At 41.3% G+C, this 21288-nt stretch overlaps 2 protein-coding genes across 3 annotated transcripts in view; one reads left to right on the top strand and one right to left on the bottom strand.

Moving 5' to 3' along the window:
* Positions 1–7446, top strand: part of DLD (dihydrolipoamide dehydrogenase) — a 30580-nt gene extending 23134 nt beyond the window's left edge. For both annotated transcript variants that reach the window (XM_006745827.3, XM_081800748.1), the window contains 6 exons: positions 3652–3842; positions 4398–4568; positions 4870–5059; positions 5485–5622; positions 6530–6619; positions 6714–7446. In XM_006745827.3, the coding sequence (XP_006745890.1) occupies positions 3652–3842; positions 4398–4568; positions 4870–5059; positions 5485–5622; positions 6530–6619; positions 6714–6779 (846 nt within the window). In that variant the 3' untranslated portion in view covers positions 6780–7446. The remainder of the gene's footprint in view (positions 1–3651; positions 3843–4397; positions 4569–4869; positions 5060–5484; positions 5623–6529; positions 6620–6713) is intronic.
* A 2519-nt stretch (positions 7447–9965) lies between these two features.
* LAMB1 (laminin subunit beta 1) overlaps positions 9966–21288 on the bottom strand; it is a 72048-nt gene continuing 60725 nt past the window's right edge. The window contains exons 27-34 of the mRNA XM_081800723.1: positions 20916–21157; positions 18097–18300; positions 17334–17478; positions 15066–15273; positions 14716–14857; positions 12045–12221; positions 10453–10612; positions 9966–10277 (exon numbers count right to left, since the gene is read on the bottom strand). Of these exons, the coding sequence (XP_081656849.1) occupies positions 10141–10277; positions 10453–10612; positions 12045–12221; positions 14716–14857; positions 15066–15273; positions 17334–17478; positions 18097–18300; positions 20916–21157 (1415 nt within the window). The 3' untranslated portion in view covers positions 9966–10140. The remainder of the gene's footprint in view (positions 10278–10452; positions 10613–12044; positions 12222–14715; positions 14858–15065; positions 15274–17333; positions 17479–18096; positions 18301–20915; positions 21158–21288) is intronic.

Consider the following 21288-nt stretch of genomic DNA (forward strand, 5'->3'; position numbering starts at 1 on the left):
AAGTATTGAAAGCTATCTGACTCTACAGTCTTTAACCTGTTTATAAAATGTATTTGAATCTCCACTGATGTATCACATCTAAGGGATGTGAAATTTTTTTTTTTTTTTGAAGACTTTGCTGATAATAAAAAGATCCTACATTATTGTCCAGTCCAGAAAAGATCAGTTTACATGACTTATTTGGAATACTTGTAGTATCTGATGATTACCAAACCAGCTGTTTAATCATCTCTTCAAGTATTTAGCAGGGCTTGACCTCTGTTCCACGTTTCAAAATCAATTTTCCAGAATCTGTTCTTTTCACTTTAAAAATTTTAGGCAATATATTTATTGTCTGTCTGGCTCCATTTGACAGTTCCCTTATGCTAATTAAGTTCCCAGAATTCACTGACAGTGTCTCTATCATCAAATTATGATCAGATTTGTTTGATTGGAGAGTTAACTTATCAAAAATGACTAGTTTTCTTATCTTGCTTAATATTTCCTCCATTCATTCCACTTTGAAAGTTGTTCTCATGGGTGGATAAAATGAGCAAGAAAAAGGAATAACATAGATTTACTTTCTTCTGTTGGTAAGTATAATAATAATAACCTGAAGCAATAATTCTCTTTCTTTCATTTCAGCACTTTTGCCTTAGGGTATTTTTATAAGCATTGGGTCATTTTAAACATTTTAATATTTTAGGTGTCTCTTTCTATATTGAATGTTTTTACAAATGTCTTTTTAAAAATTTAAACTTATTAGGGGCGCCTGGGTGGCTCAGATGGTTAAGCATCTGCCTTCGGCTCAGGTCATGATTCCAGCGTCCTGGGATCGAGCCCCGCATCAGGCTCCCTGCTCAGCGGGGAGACTGCTTCTCTCTCTCCCTCTGCTCACGCTCTCTCTCTGTATCTCTGTGTCTCAAATGAATCAATAAAAAAATCTTTGAAAAAAAAAATTTAAACTTATTAGAGATAACTTACCAGGTAGTCATACTTCTCTCTTAAATTTCTCATAAAGATGATTCATGTGACTTTTTATTTTTTCATAGTTTACCTTTTTCCATTCCAGTTTAATGTAGTGCTTAAGAATATAGGTTTTAGAATCAGGTTTCAAATTTGAATTTCAGCTCTGCTTCTTAATGACTTATGTGCTTATCGTTAAATGAATGAGCTTCTCTGAACTAGTTGATTCATCATAAAAGTCCCCATTTTAATAAGAGGAACTGCCTTATAGGACTATTGTTGGGATTTAGTAAGGTAATATATATAAAACACTTAACCCAGTGTCTGGTAGCTAATAAGCTCTAACACAGTGCCTGACGTCTAATATCTGGTAGACACTATTAGAGTTTTCCTATTTCTTAGGATTTTGAAATCCGTTTTCCTAAGAGGAAGGCATTTGTCCAGCTCTCTGTGCTCATTATTCCCTCCTTTGAATTCAAGATGATGCTTCTTACCATTTCCCACTTTCTTACTATTTCTTTTTGTTGTTGTTGAAGATGTCATGATTTTGTTCTTTTTTGTGGCTGAATAATATTCCTGTGTATGTATACCACATGTTCTTTTTTTATTCTTTTTTTTTGTTGAAGTATAGTTGAATATATTATTAGTTTCAGGCGTACAATGTTGACTTGATATACTCTTACTATTTATTACTTTGTAATTTAGGTTCAGAGGAGTGTATTTTTAACACCTTCATTGAGATGCAGTTCCTATATCCTTCACCCATTTAAATAAAGTGTACAGTCCAGTGATTTTTTTAGTATGTTCACAGAGTTGTGCAGTTGTCAGCACGATCCTCATTCCAGAGCATTTTCGTCATCTCGGAAAGAAACCCCACGTCCACTGGCAGTGACTCTACATTCCTCCCTTCTCCCAGGCCCTGGAAACCACTAACCTACTTTCTGGGATGGTGGAATTGCCTATTTTGGACTTTTCACATACGCAGGATTCATACAATATGTGGCCTTTATGTCTCTGGCTTCTTCACTTGGCATCATATTCTCAGGGTTCACGTATGCTTCGTAACTCTTGAGGGCCAAATACTCCATTCTGTGGCTAGAGTACATTTTGTTTCTCCATTCATCCGTTGATGGACACTTGGCTGGTTTCCACTTTGGGACTCTTATGAACAACACTGCTGTGAACGTTTGTGTACAGGTTTCTGTCTGGACATCTGTTTTCTTTTCCCTTGTGTGTAAACCTAGGAGTGGAATTGTTGGGGCAAATGGTAGTTCTTTTGAGGAGCTCTGTGTGTCCTCCCACGAGTAGCAGTGGTGCTTTTTTTGATTTGAACCATTTTCATAGGTGTGTAGACGTAGCTCCTGGGTGTTTTAATTTGTGTTTCTCTAGTGGCTTGTAATGTGGAGCATCTTCTTAATGTGCTTATTTTCCATCTCTGCATTGTCTTTTGTGACGTACCTCTTTAACTATTTTGTCTGGTTTTTTATTGGATTTGCTATTTAATTTTGAGAGATCTTTGTGCAAAGGATATAAATCCTTTATCATAAAGATGTTTTGCAAATATTTTTTTCGCCGTCTGTGGCTTCTGTCTCTATTCTTAATATTAGCTTTAGAAGAGAAGTTTTTAATTTTGATGTAGTCTCTTTTTTTTTTTTCTTTCATGGGTGTGCTTCTGGTGTTGTGTGACCCTAACTCAGGGTCACAAAGGTTCTTTCCTATGTTTTTGTCCGTAAGTTTTATAGTCTTGGGTTTTACAATAAGGTCCGTCATTCGTTTTGAGTTAATTTTTGCATAAGCTTGTGATTGGATTTTTAGTGTCACTGTATTGCCTTTAGTTAACTCAGCTCTCATTCCAAAAACTCTGGAAATTTTAAAAATGAATGCATAAACCTAATTGGAAAGGTAAACCTCTTATTTTAAATTACCAGATGATTTTAATACAAATTCTTGAAAAGGATATGTTCATTGTTTTTCATATTTTATTTAATGCTGTAAAATTATATTCATCCTACCTATCTCATAAATAGGCATCCAAACATTTTAATTGTTTAAAATGTTGTTAAAAACCAGCATTCAGTTTAAATTTTAATTTGAATGAAAAAGTAAACATTTTATTTTCTGTTGAGAAAATAAAATATGAAGCCAGTTTAATATTTTACAAATACCAGTAATTAGTAGGAGTCCGAGGACCTTCTCCTTCTCCTTCAGGACCTTCTTTCCCCCTTGTTCCCCTCTTCCTGGACCAATTCCCATGTAGCTCATTCCCTCTCGTTGTGCACATGTCAGTCCAGTGAAGCTTTCCCTGATGACCATGCTCTTTAAAATTACAGCCTTATTCCCTCCGGCAGTCCTGGTTCCGCTTCCTGATTTATTTTCCTCAGAGCACTTTACTGTCCTCTGTGTGAATTTTACTTAATCTGCGTCCTCTACCAGAATGTAAGCTCCCTGGGGGCAGCATTTTGTTCACTGATGTGTGTCTGGCATGTAGTAGGTGCTCAATAAATGTTGAAGGAATGAACAGATTAATATGTGAAATACATGAAATGTATTTATTTGCCAGGGTGTTCATTTTAAACTTTAGAGCTTCTGATAGGGACATACTAACAAAAGAGAGTATCTGACAAGAGATTATTTACGATGCTTCAGTAAAGATTTGCTCTAGAAACCTCTGTTTTTATTTTTGTGATTTTTAAAAATTATCTACAGGGTTCAGTTTGGCAAAGACTTGGTGCAGATGTGACAGCAGTTGAGTTTTTAGGTCATGTTGGTGGAGTTGGAATTGATATGGAGATATCTAAGAACTTTCAACGCATCCTTCAAAAACAAGGATTTAAATTTAAATTGAATACAAAAGTTACTGGTGCTACCAAGAAGTCAGATGGAAAAATTGATGTTTCGTAAGTATGCTCCATTTGGTGTTGATATCATATCTTTATCTGTGTGCTTAAGGAAAACACTCCTTTTTTCAGAATCAGATTTAGGGCCATTTTATTGCTTAATGTAACTCCGTATTGCTTATTAAATTGGTCCAATGAAATTCATGATTAAGTTGATGCTAGGAAACTTAATCCACTGTTCTCACTCTAATGGGCTTTCTCATAGTGTACGTTCAGAAATATTTAAACTCTCAACGTTCAGTAAAACTCAGTATTTTTAGATATATCTGGGGAAATCAGTAATAATATTAGATTGCTTACTGTGTGCCTGGCACTTTGGAGCCATTACTTGATCTTTCTGACTCTAAGTCCTATGTTCTCAACCTGTGCTCTCCTACCTGTTTGTGTGCAGTTTGAACAATAGACCTCTAGAGGATTTGTACATGTTTTCGTTGCCTGACTCCGGTTTGTTAGAAGTGTCAGCAGCACTCGAGAAACATCTGGTCTTCCATTTCTCAGTCTCTCAGCTGTTTCTGTCGATGTGTGTTTAACACTCACACACTGTTTGTCCTCTAGTGTTGAAGGTGCTTCTGGTGGGAAAGCCGAAGTTATCACATGTGATGTACTCTTGGTTTGTATTGGACGACGACCCTTTACTCAGAACTTGGGACTGGAAGAGCTTGGAATCGAATTAGATCCTAGAGGTAGAATTCCAGTCAATACCAGATTCCAGACTAAAATTCCAAAGTAAGTTGGATAATTATTTGCATTTTCAAAAGTTTAAAAATTTATTTTAAACTCTATTTTGAAAATAAGACTTTTGTCATGCTTAAAAAATGCACTGGCTTTGGGGAAGAAGAGTAAACTCATATGTAAAAACAAAAATAATTGAATGTTTCCATTACCCAGAGATGAGACCCTGAACTCACAGATGTGTACTTCATATATTTTTTGGTTACTTAGTAACTAGAAACTTCTGTCACCATGGCCTAATGAAGAGGAGCAGATGTGGTGGCAGAAGCTGACTGTTCTTTGATCTCTGTGGCAGTATCTACGCGATCGGTGACGTGGTTGCCGGTCCAATGCTGGCTCACAAAGCAGAGGACGAAGGCATTATCTGTGTTGAAGGAATGGCCGGCGGCGCTGTGCACATTGACTACAACTGTGTACCGTCCGTGATCTACACACACCCGGAAGTTGCTTGGGTCGGCAAATCAGAAGAGCAGTTGAAAGAAGAGGTAGTTCTGAATGCGGGGTAGTTTTAATGCCATCGTGTGAATTGAGTTAATGACACTGGTGGTTGAGAATCCTTTTCTTATCGTATTAATGCATTTGGAAATTATGTAGAACATTATAGTTTATATATTTTTTCCTTTGTTGGTGGCATACAGGAGATCATTCACTTGCCTGCCTTCAAACTAGTAATTCCAGAGCTCTTACATTTTTCTTTGAAATATACCCAGATAGACTGACACTTGCATTTGCTTGTGCTTGTACCCAAAATGTATTTCATTAGCAGACAGTCAGTTCTGGTCTTGCCCTCAGTAGACTCCGAAGAATTGCCTTCTTGGGGTTTATTTTCTGAACCAGTGGTAGATGATTGCGCCAACAGGAATGCATTTTTTCAGAGTTTATGTAGGCTCTCATTTTCTGTCTCTCGCAGGGTATTGAGTACAAGGTTGGGAAATTCCCCTTTGCTGCTAACAGCAGAGCTAAGACAAATGCGGACACAGATGGCATGGTGAAGATTCTGGGACAGAAATCAACAGACAGGGTGTTGGGAGCACATATTCTAGGACCAGTGAGTATCCTAAATCCCAAATCCCATTACGATTTCTGGAAAGCGCTGCTGTTCCGATGTAAAGCCAGCTGCTGTTTACATGCCGAGGTTATTAATTACCAGCAGCTTGTGTGCTGTTTCTGACAGCGACCGGCGGCACTCTCACACGCTCGCCTGTCACATCATCTGCTTTCCGCACCGCAACTGACAGTATCCTCTTGAGACCTGCCCTGGGCCCTGGGCCCTGGGCCTGCTGAAAACTCGTCAGTGGCCCTTTTCCGCCTCGGGCTGTTAGGTACAAGGCCCCACTAACTCTGGGCCTGTCTGCCTTCCTGACCTCATGTCTTCCCACCCTTCCCTTTCGCTCGTTAATTCCCTGTCTCATGGGCCTTCTCTCAGTTTCCTAACAGGCCAGTGTTCCCATTTTAGAGCTTTTGTGCTTGTGGAACCCGTAGCTTGGAATGCTGTGCCTCCAGGTGTTTGCATGACTGGCTCCTGTGAGGTCTCAGCTCAGATGTTACCTCCTAAGAGAAGCCCTTCCTACCACTGACCCTGAAGTACGCACTTCCCCTCGGGATCTGCTGTAACGATGATGATGAAACACTGGAGTCCTTAGTTTGTAATATATTTTTCTGTATACATGCAGTAACTTAATGTTCACAATTCTGGGGGGCAGGAGTTGCTCTGCCCATTTTTGAAGTGACTAAATGGAATGACTCACACAGAGTGAGTGCTCGGAGGGACTCCGCAGTAGGATTTGAATCCAGGCCAGCTGGCTCCAGAGCCCAAGCTCTTGTCTTCTGTGCCACCTTTCCTGTTAAGCTTTTCCTGACTGGAGGCAGTTAGTTAACTGCTCTAACAGCGAATCCTGTTAGCTTGTAGTTTTTGCCATGGGAAGAAAATGACTTCTTGGTCTGTTATTTTAAAGGGTGCTGGTGAAATGGTGAATGAAGCCGCTCTTGCGCTGGAGTACGGAGCATCCTGTGAAGATATAGCCAGAGTCTGCCATGCGCATCCGGTAGTTATCGACAGCATACAGAATTAATGGTTACCTCAGGTTTCTTCTCACCCACAAATATTTGGTTTCTAATTTTAAATTTCTTCCCTTACAGACCTTATCAGAAGCTTTTAGAGAAGCAAACCTGGCTGCATCATTCGGCAAATCAATCAACTTTTAAATTAGAAGATTATATTTTTCTGAAATTTCCTGGGAGCTTTTGTGGAGGTCACATTTCTGAACAGGAAATGCTCACAGCTCCAAGAATTTCTAGGACTGAATTATGAAACTTTTGGAAGGTTTTAATAGGTTCGGACAGAATGGAATAATCTCATCTATTTTAAATAAATTTAATACTTTGTTTCAGTGCATTAATATTGCAGAAAAAAGCTACTTTTATAGTAGCATCCAGGAAAATTTTTCATGCAGTTTCTGAAAGATTCGACTTCACTAAATTTATGTTTCTTAGCTTTTATCTCTGCTATTGTAAAGTTGATTTACTTACATGGATGGAGCTGGCGTAGGTATGTGAGCCAGCTGTGTTTGAAGCAAGGTGATCAAGTTATTTTAAACTTGGTTTTCATATTGGAAACAGTCATTAGAATTAAGATTAAAATATGTATAAACCAAACTGATGTAAATACAACGATGATCTCTCACTTATTTAATCCCCAAATTCTTGCAGTTTAGAGGTAGAATTTATGTTTAAATTTTTAAGGACCCATTGAGGTCTACAGTTAACCAAATTAAGGAGGTGTATCTGTGAAATTCAAATATTAAATGAAGATGTAAATGTATTACAGCGGGGAATGAAAATACAGAAATAAACAGTCCTAAATATTCATGTACTGGTTGTTTTGAGTGGATGTCAAGATGGTCCTAGTTCTTTTATGACTACCTATAGTGTATATTCTTATTTCTGTTTATTATTCCTCTTCTAGGCCTGGATCTATCTTTTTACCACACTGGGGGACAACATTAAGGCATTTAAAAGGTCATTACCCTTTCATCTGTTTTAGTATTACCAACTAACTGGAGCATACACTTTTGGAGACACAGCATATGGGAAAATTTAATCCGCTGTCTTTGGATTTCCAGTGTATCTGTGGCTGGGTAAATGACTATTTCTTTAAAGAGTGCTATAAAATCATATTTGTTGATTAATGTTTAAAATGGCCAGCTCTTGAAACACTTCAGTAACAAAGTATTAAATGTTAAAATAGGCTTTTGCGTTTTTTAACTAAATTTAAGAATCAGATTTAGGATAGCATATTCTAAAAAGGAAAAACTTAAAGTACTAGAAATATGCAAACTAGATACTCACTTGATTGCAACTTCTTCTATGTCCAGTAGTCTTGGACTCTACTATAGTTATTATGAACGATCCATTGTAAAGACTCTGGATTTTCTTACCTACCTCTGAAAAATAGGGAATTTCTGTTTCAGTGGGCAGTTAACTTGGCTGAACCCCAACTGCATTGTCTTTGCTGGGGGGCAGCAGCTGAAACATCTACCCCGTTGTTTGAGCTCTACCTCGGCTGCGTTGCGTCTGTCCCGTGCGTGTGTAGTGCATAGCTCAGCCGGACACTGGGCAAATGATAGCAGAGTTGGGAGCCCCCCCCCCCCATGTATTAGTTATTCTAGTTGCCCCTGACTCAGTCCTTCAATTCCTTAACCAGTAAAACTTGGCTTCCCCCCGATGTCATACTTGGCTGGGACCTGCCCTCAGGTGAAAAGCCATTAACAATGGGAGTTTCACCCAGTGCTGTTCTCTGTCAACTCCCCTCTCCAGGACCTTTACTTTAAAAAATATCTATTTTGTTCAGTTTGCAGTAGTTATTAGCAGGAGGGCTGGCCTGACATGTGCTACTTGGCCATTATTGGAAATGACCTCTGTGTTTTAAAATCTGAAATCCCGGGCGCCTGGGTGGCTCAGTTGGTTAAGCGACTGCCTTCGGCTCAGGTCATGATCCTGGAGTCCCGGGATCGAGTCCCACATCAGGCTCCCTGTTCGGCAGGGAGTCTGCTTCTCCCTCTGACCTTCCTCCCTCTCATGCTCTCTGTCTCTCATTCTCTCTCTCGCAAATAAATAAAAAATTTAAAAAAAAATAAATAAAATCTGAAATCCCGATATTCTGTGAAGTGCTAGCTTATTTAAACTCCAGACATGTCCCCTACTCTAGGGAAAAAAAAATAGTGAGAAATAGAGTTTAATATGAAGTCCTGGCTATAGAAACACACAAAATAGTTCTGTCTAGGTGGGAATGAAGTTGTGGGTATAAAACAGATTTAAATGTTCACTTATTTACTAAGTTCTTAGTATTTTCTTGGCTTGTGAAGGGTGGGAATTAGTTGTCCAGTTCCCTGAGCTGATGAAAATGAGTGATTTCAAAGTGACATCTTGAGTTGTTTAGCTAAAAAGGAGTGGGTACAGGTAAGGATTTCTATTTTAAGTGAAATACTTAAGATTAAGGGAAAAAAATTAGTTGCTGTAGCAGATGATGAGGTAAAACCAATTTGCTGGGCAGTAGGCTCTCTACCTAAATAAAAGTGACAAGTAATTGCCTTGAAGGAGAGGGAGGTTGCCTTATTGTTTATATTACATCTGTTTACATAACTTCGGTTCAGGCCCAGAGTGCTACACAGAACTTGTCTTGCTCTAATAGGAATTTGTGAAAAGACCACTTAGGCCTTGCTTGGCCCGTTCTCCAGCTCAGCTCTGAGGTTGACATGGGTTTGGCAGTTGGAATTCAACTGTTTTCTTTATCCTGTGGAATAAGTGATTGTTCTGTCATTGCTTTGGCCTCACATACAGACTGTAGCAGAGAATCTTTTAGTTTGTGAAATCTAATAAAGTACAATGGAAACACTGAGAAGTTACAGCACTTTATACTGTGATTGGCACTGCTTAGTTGGCAGGAGCAGTGTTCCTAAACTCCGGCTGGATTTCATTTCAACCTCCCCCCTCCACCACCCAGCATAGGGCCAGGATTGCTCACGCTTAAAAGTCAGTTTACCCGCCTGATTTTCTAAAAATTGCTTTTTGTTCTCTTTCTCAGAGCAATGAGTATTTAGAGGAGTTTTGGAGATTGGAGCAACTGAGCTGCCACTGAAATGGTGAAGGGGGTTCAGGCTGTATGACTTCCCCTCCCCTCCGCCTGGGCACCCCACTGGGAGGTGGTCCGGGGGGCAGATGTGTGGAGGATACTGACCTAGCAAAAAGATGATCGCTTGTTTATAGACAAAACAGAAATCAGGGTCCCGTGAAGGCAGTTTGTTTATAAAACCATTTTACATTGAAAAGATCCTAGCTTCAAGGGATTCACAAACACTGAGTAAAAGTAAAATTTAAGAATTATCCTAAATATAAATTTTTACAAAAGGACTGTACTTTATTTAACTCCGTACAAAATGTGGTGATTAAAAACATTAAATAGGTAAGGAGCTGTATTTTGAAGATCATGAAGTCAGTTTTTTAAATGGAGCTCTGTTACTTTGGTCACCTTGGCCACCTTCGAGCCCTTCCTCCTCCTCCTCCTCCGTTACAAGCAGGTGCTATAAACAGCAACTTTCTGGCTTATATCCTTTAGGAGCGAACGCACCTCTCCTTCCAGTCTTACTAATTCTTGAGCTTTATCTTCTAAATATTTTTGATTGTCCTCATATGTTCTTTCTAAATCTGTGGGAGATAAAAAAAAAAAGTCTGAGCAAATTATACTAGGATCTCCATCTCCTACTGATCCTTTCTGCCTATAAGGCCCAAGACAAAGTGAACAGATTTTCAACCTTTTAAATAAACTCCACGGAGGTCTTAATTTTAAAATACCTTATGAAAGCACGAGCCTAAGACCCACCTTTCAGAAGTTGCAGCTTGCTGTTTGCTTGAGCCAGAAGTGTTTTTGCTTCATTTTGTAGCATTTCAGCTTTCCTTCTGGCATCTGCTGATTCTTCGGTTTTTTTGGCAATTAATTTTTCTACCTTCTTATACTTCTCATCAACTTCACCGTCCAGAGCCTGCAGTTCCAAGTAGACAGAGAGGACACATGTAATCTCTGACACTAAGAGTGTCCTTGTGGCAAGCTCAGAAGGGTACTCAGGCGTTAAACCATTTGGTGTAAATAATAATTAAATATTCTGAAACAGTGGAATTAAATACAACACTGACATACGAGTTTTTTTAAAATGAAGGATTTGAAAGACATTTTGGGAGTTGAGCAGGTCTCCAGGGCTAAGCCTTTATCTTTTCAGCACTTTTCTCTGGAGACGTCACAAGATAATTATACAGAGGTAAAAAAGTAGGTTTTCTGTAAAGTAGGTTTGCTGTGATCCAAACCTTTAGATATCAGAAAAGGCCCATTTGAAGAGCCAAACAGGAGGACCATCTGGATTGTGACTAGTGTAGGATGTGTAGAGATTTAAGGGAAGGAAGGAAAGAAAGAGGAGATGGTAGCATATGCAGGGATGGTGAGGAGATGAGAAACTGGTGTGGGTTTGACAAGGTGCTTCTTGCAGGTGCTTTTGAGAAACACTGCTCAAACAGTAGCCATTGATAGAGGGATTTCAAGGTCAGGGTCTTGTTCATCTTACTGTAATCAAATGCTGTGTTTTTGGAAAAAATGCTCTGTAAAAAGACTACTTGGGCGACGTATGCTCTCAGAACCACGAGAAAGAAAAAAACCACAACAGAAAAAACGGACAGAGTAGTGCACTTTTCTTCCCGTTTTGTTCTCTTCCCCAACCAGAGGTGGAAGGAGGTCACCCTTCTGTAATGCCTAAAAGCTACATTAACCTCAAGGAAAAATCTTGACTAAATTTCCATTTATAACTCCCTACTGTTCATTTAACGGTTGACACATTCCCCTCAAAAGTGTAAAAAGGTTTCTTTGGAGATAAACATTTGCCCGCTGAACGTATGTTTTAATGATTACGTTGCTTCTAGTGAAAAATTTGGGTTGTATGAGATTTTCTCTGCAAAACATAGTACCTTCCAGTGAGAAGGAAGGGGTGGTTAATTCAGAGTGAGTGTAGAAGATGTGAGATTTAGTTCCTGCTAGCAGTTCTGTGACAGACGCCTTAAGCTTTTTCTACCCTGCTTTTCAAGACTTCTCAAATGGCCAAGTAATTACCGTATGCCATAAAGGCCTTCCTAATTGAATTAGCAAAGTATAAGCTCTGTGTATTTTAAGACTTCCGCCCCTAATTTCATTTTTTGCCTCCTTCTCCAAGTCTGGATATGAGGGCTTAGGTCACGCTTCTTGGACACCTTCCTTTCCACTCCCACTCTTTTCCATCTGGGTCTCTAATGACTGCTATTTCAAAACGGATCACTGGGGATATTTCTGATGAATAGCTGTTGGGTCCATGTCCCTTACTGGTTCCAAGGAAGGCAACGAGGAGACCGTTGCTCCTTTATGAACACAGTTGTGAAGTTACAAAGCTTTCTTACCTTTTTAACGTCATCTGCGCTTTGTTTCACCGTGTACACCACTTTTTCAATATATTCTGCCTCCCCAGAGTTCTGGGCTGCCTTCCGCTTCAGTTCTTCCACGTTCCTCTCTAGCTCGCTGATGCGCTGAGAGGCGTTGAGCAAAGTCTCCTCAGAAGCAGCGGTTTCAGACTCAATCTGCAAGTATAATGTCAGTCACCCAGCCAGCCATTAATTGAACAACAAGTAGTTGGGCGTGCTAGGAATACAAATTTAGAGGAAGACTAAAAGGCTGCTTTGCTGTTTTGCTCTGGACCCAAAGAGAAAATTACCAAAAGGATAATAAAATTTCAGGAAAGCTTATATAAAGTGCCCAACTTTATTCTTTTCGTAATTCTGATGGTCTCGGCTGGAAATTCATGTAAACTTCTTACTGAACCACCCCCAGACAGCTTGATGGGTTGAGAAAGCATTTTAAGGACACCTGCAAGCTTTGGCTAAACAATGGTCACAAATAAGCAGATGTGAGAGGAAGGATTTCCACAGAAATTTCCAAATTCATGTGGGTGGGAAAATGGTAACTCCCAAGTCACCTTTAGTTTTTCCTGTCAACTCTAAATGTTAAATGTTAAACTCTAATGGAGGTTATGGGTCTTCAGAAACTATCTGGAAAGTTGAGTATTCTCAGCTAATTACTAAAGGCAGACCAGAAATGTTCTTGAAAACTCAGAAAAGTCACTCTAGGACTGTGAGATGGCATGTCGTCTGGGGAAGTGATGGCTGGAACCCATAAACACTCGAAGTCATTTGGGAAAAAAATATCTGGGTAATTGGTGAGGATCCATATATCTCTTTTCAAAGAATAATCAGTAAACATTGATTTTGAAAAGCAAGCCCAAGTAAGCAGCCTGACCCATGACAGAAGAACCAGTTTCACTGAGCACCTAGTTTTTTTTAAATAAATTCCCTTTTAGGATGGGTCTATTCCATAGAATTAAGTCTGAGTAACAATAATGTCATAATGAAACTAGTAAATCAATATAGACATGGCAAAATTTGTATTTCAAACCAAATGATTGTTAAGTTCACCCATCAACATAGAAAAATATTCTTAGTAGTTTTAATTCTTAGAAGATAAGCTTTATAAATGAGTGAATCAATTTTGACAAGCTTTCATTAATAGCATAGTTTAGAAGTTATTTTTGCTTAAGACTTTCTTTTTGCTTCTTAAATGTTTCCTGTCCCCTAGGGTCCCTGAAAAAAACTATCATTCACTTACATCGTCAAGCCAAATAATGTTACCTATAATTTGATTAAATCTTATATTTTCCATTTTGCTTTTCAAAACTTAGTAATTTTTTAGAAAGATATATTTTAGAGAATCTCAAGCAGACCCCTGAGCCGACCGTGGAGCCTGACTCCGGGCTCGATCTCCCAACACTGAGAACATGACCTAAGCCGAAACCAAGAGTCAGAGGCTTAACCGACTGCATCACCCAGGTGCCCCAAAACTTAGTAATTTTTATAAAGTCAGCTAAATAGATAAAGTTCGTTAAAATGTTAACAGCACACTGAGAAATTTGCAAAACCTTGGAGATAAAAAATCAGAATAATCAAAGGGTTAGAACATAGTCTAGTGGGAAAATGTAATTTTTCTATACTTGAACAAGAAAGGGCCTTAACTCAAAATTTAAGAAGGAAAAGTGGCCGAGGAACAGTCGAGTCTCATTTATTGAGCACGACAGAATAGGGGAAGACAGGTTTCTATCAACCAATGGTAGGAAAAGCAGGTTGAAAGACCACCTCTCAGGTTTTAAACATTAGGGGCTGTTGGCCTGGGAAGCGTGACAGTGCAGACTAATGGTATCTAATTTCAGAGTATATTCTGAGAAGTGGGTAGGGATCATAGGAGTCCATTTTATTTCCTATCCATTTTTATAAAACAAATGACCTTTCCTAAAATTGGATGGAAAGATTTGCTTGTAGGACTGCCTTTTGAAAAATGACAATTATACTTGAATTACTTTTAAGTGATAGGATTTTTAGAATAAAGCACTAAGTCCATGTGAAAAACTCTTCATGTATACTTTTTAATATTTTGTAGTCCCTGAGTCAAGAGCATTCTGCTTATGGTAAGTTTTTGGGGCTCCTGGCTGGCTCAGTCAGTAGAGCATGTGCCCCTTGATCTGGGGGTCGTGAATTTGAGCCCCACATTGGGCGTTGAGTTTACTTAATGCATTCTGAGCAAAACAGATTGTTTAGCTATAAGGTCCCTATCAGGTTTGTCTAGAATTGGGGACTGGAAGCATTTTGACCTTCATTGCTCTCCAGCGGTTTTTAAAATTTACAGTAAAATTTTGTGAATGCTTACCTCCTAAGTTTTGAGATACAGCAGAAGTTTCCTAAAACTAAATTTTGAAATTAATACTATCCTTCCTACTGCTAAAGAGTGTCTGTGTGAGTCCTTGAAGGAAAAGGGAGATAGAAACACATACACTTTGAAAGTGAAGGGGGCTTAACTAAGATCCAGGGTCTTCAGGGTCCTGTAGCACCCGCGCTCACGCAGTCGTCTGGCTTTTCCTGAAATTAGGGCAGCCCTTCCATGCTCAGCTGTGAGAGTGCACGTCACTGTCAAAGGCACTTGCTTTGCAGGTAGAGTTTCTGTGAGTGTTCTCTCCCCCCACTATCTTACCGAAGTGAGCAGGTTCTGGGTTCCCTGGATGTCTTCATCTGCTTGCTTTATGGCTTTCTCTGCGGCAATCTGGGCCTTTTCTGCTTCCTCCAGCGCTTCCTTCACCATGTCTGCGGTGACTTTAACATCAGTTGCACTTTTGCTGGGTGAAAGAAGGAGACGATCTATGTGAACATGAAAATGTTACTTCCTCTCAGACATTAAAAAAAATTTAAACAACAGCCTCTTGGAATGACCCAGAGAGACTCCTACAGGTCAGTCTTAGAAATCTCCCCGGTTAAAGAAAGACTTTTTGCTCCCTGCTAGACACAAAACAGAAGCCCCCTAAATGCCACAACGTCTTCAGATACCTGGCTCTCTTAGCTTCTTCCAGCAACATCTCCGCTCTGGCAACGTCAGCAGCGCTTTGCTGTAGAATAACCTCGACTTGAGAAAGGCTTTCAACTCGTTCCCGAATATCTTCTGTCAAGTTCTGTAACTGCTGCGGGGTGCTGGGCATCTCCATCTTCAGTACTTCGTTAGCCACTGCTTCGATGCTGTCCAGGTCCGCACTGTCCTCTGTGAAAAGCAAAGACGTCCCCACAGAGAGGCCAGAGTCACAGATGGCTAACTTCGTCACTTCTCGTCACCCACCAGGTGAACTGCCTTCTGGGGTGACACCAAGACATAGCCACTTCCTGTTTAAGAATTTATAGTCTAGGGGCGCCTGGGTGGCTCAGTCGCTAAGCGTCTGCCTTCGGCTCAGGTCATGATCCCAGGGTCTTGGGATCGAGCCCCACATCGGGCTCCCTGCTCCATGGGAAGCCTGCCTCTTCCTCTCCCACTCCCCCTGCTTCTGTTCCCTCTCTTGCTGTGTCTCTTTCTGTGAAATAAATAAATAAAATCTTTAAAAAAAAAAAAGAATTTATAGTCTAGTTGAGTAGTTACGTGTGGAGAAAGTAACTACTGGAATTTGCTGTAGACTGGGAAAGTCCGGGAAGGCTTTTGTGGAGGATGAAGAACTGATAAGATTTTGAAGGATAATGGGATTTGAAGGGAAGAAGATGGACATCTCTGGGTGGAGAGACTGTATGGGCCAAGCATGTCCCGTCAAAGTCCAGCAGAGTGAATGGTTCAGATTACAGAAGAGCAGCAAGTGGGGGAGGGGCAGAGGGAGAGGGAATCTCCAGCAGACGCTGCGGTGAGCACAGAGCCTGACACGGGGCTCAGTCACACGACCCTGAGATCATGACCTGAGCCGAAACCAAGAGTCAGAGGCTTAACTGAGCCACCCAGATGCCCAAGTAGCACTTTTAATTGACGTTGGAAGAATAGCTAGACTACTGCAAATGCAGAGATAAAGAGCTGATATTTCTTACATAAATTATCTGGATTCTGGAAGTTACAGGAAGGGAGAAAATCCAGGCAGAGAAGCAAGAGAATCTGATAGCATATTATCACAGAAGCCAAGGAATTTCAAATGTCTAATGTGAAAAGTGGTCAGAAAAATGCCCAAGAGGTTAAGCTTCAAACATGTCATTGATTTAAGGTTTTTTGTTTTACTTTTTAACTATTAAAGAACATAAAAATGGACCCCTAAGGGTTTAAGCACGGGAAAACATTTGATCATGTGATGGCTTCCACAGGATATTTCGTAAGATAGCCATAGGAATACCATTGGCTCCTTTCTTACTCCCCATTTTCCTTGCTAACAGAATACTATTTTGTTCAGGCGCCCACCACTAAGAGAAGGTAAACTTAGCAACTCAGAGTTAAATGCTGATTAGTCTGCCAATGATGGTAATCCCATTCCATTTGACATTTATGCATGGGATGGGATGCTTTCCTGGCCCGTGAGATTTATCGGGATGACTGCTCCAGGCGTCTGGAGGAAGATTTCCTTCCTTTAGAAAAGATACAGTAGGGAAACAGGTCGTCTCTTCTTTCACGAGGGATTGTCGAGGCTTTGTGTGAAGTCTGAAACTTTGGGCAGCCACCTTGTAACCAGGAGCTGGCCCGAGAACAAAGCAGATACCCTTTACTACATGAGCCCCAGAACCTCTTGCTATGTGATACAGTATGCATCTTTTTTGATTGAGGCCATTTCAGTTGAAAGTTTTGTGTAACTTGAAGCCAAAACCATCCTTTACTGATGACACTCAGACTGTGACCAGAAACACTTAGCTGGACCACAAACTAGAGATTTTCTCTTTCTCTATAGAACATGAAGGGATGGAGCTAACCATAAGTATGGTGTCCTGTAAATAAGAGGATTACAAAGCTTTGCAGGCAGCGTCAAAATAAGCTACTGCTTTGAGGATCTAATGACATTCTATGTAATCTCTAACAGATTCCAAATTCGTTCTCACAGCGTGTGTTTGACTTGATTCCTACTTGGGTATCCCATCTGTGTCTGCATAACATCAGAGAAGATGACTTACGTACACACAGCTTAAGAAATGCCAACATTTCTTAACATGGACTTTTTCTTTTGAAATGTGACTTTATTCCCAGCCAGAAATGGATTTTCTCTAAAATGCAGACTTGAATTCTGGTCTCTCAAACACAGATTCTTGTAAAACATTTTTTATGTTCGACAAGAAGAAGCAATGTCTAAAAGTCAAATGAAAACAACTTACGGGTCAGAAAGTTTCTGATTTGCTTGATCAGATTCCTCAGGTCCTCGTTGCTCTTGTCCACTTTTTCTTTGGTAGCATTGGTTTTCAGCAGAACATCCTGAGCATTCTGTTTTGCCTCATCTGCCCTCAGTTTTGCTTCAGAGACCTAAATATGAGGAATAAATGACCCAGGGAACAACTTCACTCTTTCTACGGCAGACCAGAATACTATAAATGGCCCGGAAAGTGACGCTGAAAAGCTATGCATTTGGAACCATGGGTTTTAGAAACAAATGTCTCTCATTCAACTGTACTGTGTTCCTCTATGGACAGAAAGTACTCTGTCTAGAGCTGGCCACACAATTTCTCATACAGATCAGGCTAGCATATAAACATTTTTTTCTAATTGTTTCTAACTCCTCCGAACCATTTGGTGGCCTATAAAACAGGATATTAACATGGTCGCTTTAGAAAAATAAATGCTCAGCTGCTCAGCATGAAATTTTTATAGCACAGCTCAATGTATTCATAACCCTGGACCCATGATAAGTAACAAATGATCTCAAATCACTGTCATGAGAAGAGAGCAAATTCTTAAATATTCTGTGAAGAAAACCTCCCTGTGTATTTTTTTCGCTGACTTCACAACAACCGGCACTTTGACACTTGACGTGTCCTTGCCATGTCCCTTTCATTTCACCATGGAACACCGATCTCTCCCTTCCAGATCCTCTAGCCTGTCACTGAGAGCCAACACCACAAAGCGAGGCTGCCCCCGAATTACCATCTTGGAGAGCTGCTCCACCTCGGCCAGCGCGCTCAGGACGTCTCGGTCGAAGTCCATGGCTTTCTGCCAGGCTCCGTGTGCCACCGTGACCAGGCCCCCGCAGCCGGGTCCCCCACACTTCTTCTCGCCTTCGTCTGTTCTGCAGCTGGGGCCGCCACACTCCGTCTCGGAACACGAGGCCCCTGGGGGCGTCCCGCAGGTCTGCAACAAGGGGGAGCAGGCCCTGGCCTTCAGAGGGAGTCTGAAGCTCAGCACAGCTGTGCAGGGCCTGGGTGGCCCCAGAGAGCGTGTAGGTGGTCCTTGGCAAGGGTGCTCCAGGGAGCACAGTGCTCGGGCGGGGCGGGGGAGCGGGGAGAGGAGCACAGAGCTTAGGAATAAGCTAACCTACTCACTGCCAAGGAAACAGAGTTTACGACGCTTCACCAGTGCCCTCTGCCCCGATGAACTGGAATGCCATCTGGGTGCTGCGTGGGGTGCAAACTGATCTGCTGTGAGGCTGAAATCTGCCAACAGGAGAGCAAAAGAATGCTTCCCCTTTATCCTAAATCACTGGACTAAAAAAAAAAAGGTATTGAGAAACTGTCCTGGTCCATAGAGTGACCTAGAAGGCTCCTGTCTGGCCTTTCAGTACCTTCAGATCTAGTGAGGAAGACAGGCTCACTCTCCGTAAAACAGCCAAGAAGAGGTCACGTGCTGTAAGTAGGAAGGAAAGCAGACAAAGGAGAGAGACCATGGAGGCTTGTAGTCATCGGGGAAGGATGAGCTGGCTGGTGGGATTTGAGCAGGGAAGTGGGAGAACATTCCAGATGTGAAAGGGAACCAGAAAACAGAAGGAACAAAGGTAGATTTAACTTTTACAAGTAAGCAATCCCCCCCCCCCCCCAGTTCTCCCTCCCCATACTCCTCTTCCTTACCTATCAGAAACTTCCAAAGATCTGAGCCTGGCCATGGCATACACACGCAAACGGATAAATGATTAAGTTTGCTATATGATGGAAAAGGCCGAGCAGGGAGAAAACTGTGGAGCTGTCCTCTCACGTTGAACAGAGATAGTGAAAAGCAGGTAATGCTCCCCGACAAGGAAAAAGTAGTTTTTGAATAAATAGTCAACTCCTTAGACTAATAGTTTTATGATAATTATAATTCCAGTGTGTCTCAAAATAATGGACTTTCATGTATCTGGTTTATAGCATATAAAAAGCTTCAGAGAAGAAAGTTTATTCTGCGTGCTCTAGAAGAACGGGGGCCTTAAGGGAAGCATAAGGGCTCAGGGATGCTTTCTAAAAACACTCTGACAACACATGAGGAGATCTGTTTTATTTCAGCCGCAGGCATGAAAAAAATGGCATGGGTCTATCTAAATATACACAAAACAAAGAACTGAAGGTACTTGAAAAACACAAAGGGACAAAAACCTCTCTATCCAAGAACTGTCAGTATGGAACCCGTAAAGAGAGATCGCAGAGGAGAATTGCATACATCCAATGAGCAACCAGAAGCTGGCCAACCCCAAGGTTAGCTCACCCGATGGAAAAGCAACCACGGGGAAAGGGCACCCATTCACACGGCCCCCCACTCCCTCACTACCCTCTGTTGCAAAGCAAACATCCTTCAGCACGCTCAGCTGCTTTCGCTTTAGTGCGTGGATTTTGTTTGTGATTACTGGTTTTTATTGGAATTTCTAAGGAATTAATCCCGAAAGGAAAGACTGAGAGAGCTGTCATCCCACGCCTGTATATAGTTACTTTGTGCCCTACAAAGCGCAGTGGGCACATTGCTCTGGGCCCCCATGTTTCTATTAAACCATGACAGGAGATCTACCTTACTCCCTAGTCCCACTACATGCTATAACGTGTGATAAGAGAATCTATAACCCTGTAGGCAGCAATTACATTTGGCACAATACAGTAGCAGCGACAGTGTGTTTTTGCCAACTGCAGAGAACGCGAGATGGGCAAGGTAAGGAGGCAAGGAGGGAGGGGAGGGGGCTTTTCACTAAAGACAAAATCCCAAGGAAGCCTGCACCGTCCCCTTGGCCTTTCTGCATCCACCTGCCTCTTGCTATTACTGTTCCTCTGTGTTCCTAAGCTAAGAGACCACAAGCCTTATTCTATAAACAATACCCTCCAAATTCTCTCAGTAGGTGTCCTTCCCTGAAAAACAATAAGGAAACAAGAGGACAAAACAGGCAGAGTTTGGCTTTTTTTGGCCTTCTGCCAGATCTTCATTAAACTCACTACTCAATTTCGTTTGGCTCCAGAGTTACTCTTTAAAAGCTTCTGGGAAATGAATCTACTTTCGCGGTTGGTCTCAGGGTTAATCTTCACCAGGTAAAGTTACTGGGACAAAGGAACATTCGAATTTACACCAAGGGAAAAATTCTTTTGCTCCCTTAATTTTTTCAAGTCCCTCCCAGAATGGTTCCTGAAACTGCTCCACGGAAAAGGGAGTTTGCACTTCAAATTAGAACTATGTAAAAAAAGAAATGTCCACAGTCTAAAGGGTTCAAATTTGAATAGGAAATCAGCAAGTCAGTGTAACAGTCTGGGAAAGTAGTCCTGATTCTTTGTATCACAGAGAAACCTCTGGAACCCGGGGGTGGGGGTGGGGGTTTGTGGGGGAAGGAGGGTGTGTGTGGAAAGGCAGATGTTGTTTTGATCTGGCTGGATGGTGGGTACCCATAGGTGGTCCAGAGACTAGAGACCGGTTTCACTCCCGCTGGTTCATTTGCAAAGTGAACAGGATTATAGACAAAACAGGGTCGTTTCTCTTCCTATTGCATCCTAGCCTTGGGGCCAAACCCTCAAAAACCTTACCATTTCAGCAGCTGCTGAAAGGTCCAGACTTTGTAGTTTGCCTGCCAGTTCATCCAGAAGGCGGGCCTGTTCCTCTTGTTTTTCTCTGAACTGGGCTTCTCGCTCCATCATCAAGTCTTCGACTCGGTCCCGGGTGAGCGCCGACTGCTCCACGGTGCTGTTGGGGTCTGTGGTGGAGGCGTTCACCCTCTCCTCTGCCGCTAGAGACATCTGGAAGTACTTGGTAATGCTATCCAAGGCACCTAGGGCACAAAATGGAATCGCCCACAGTGAAACCTCTTGTGCTCAGTCTCAGGAAGCGATGGCGTATCTGGTGTCTGCCCCAAAATTGACTGTATGATTTTGCTCTAAAATTCAAGGACTAAAATCTTTA

Source organism: Leptonychotes weddellii, chromosome 12 (assembly GCF_054177405.1).
Source record: "Leptonychotes weddellii isolate Sample4059 chromosome 12, ASM5417740v2, whole genome shotgun sequence".
NCBI lineage: Eukaryota > Metazoa > Chordata > Mammalia > Carnivora > Phocidae > Leptonychotes > Leptonychotes weddellii.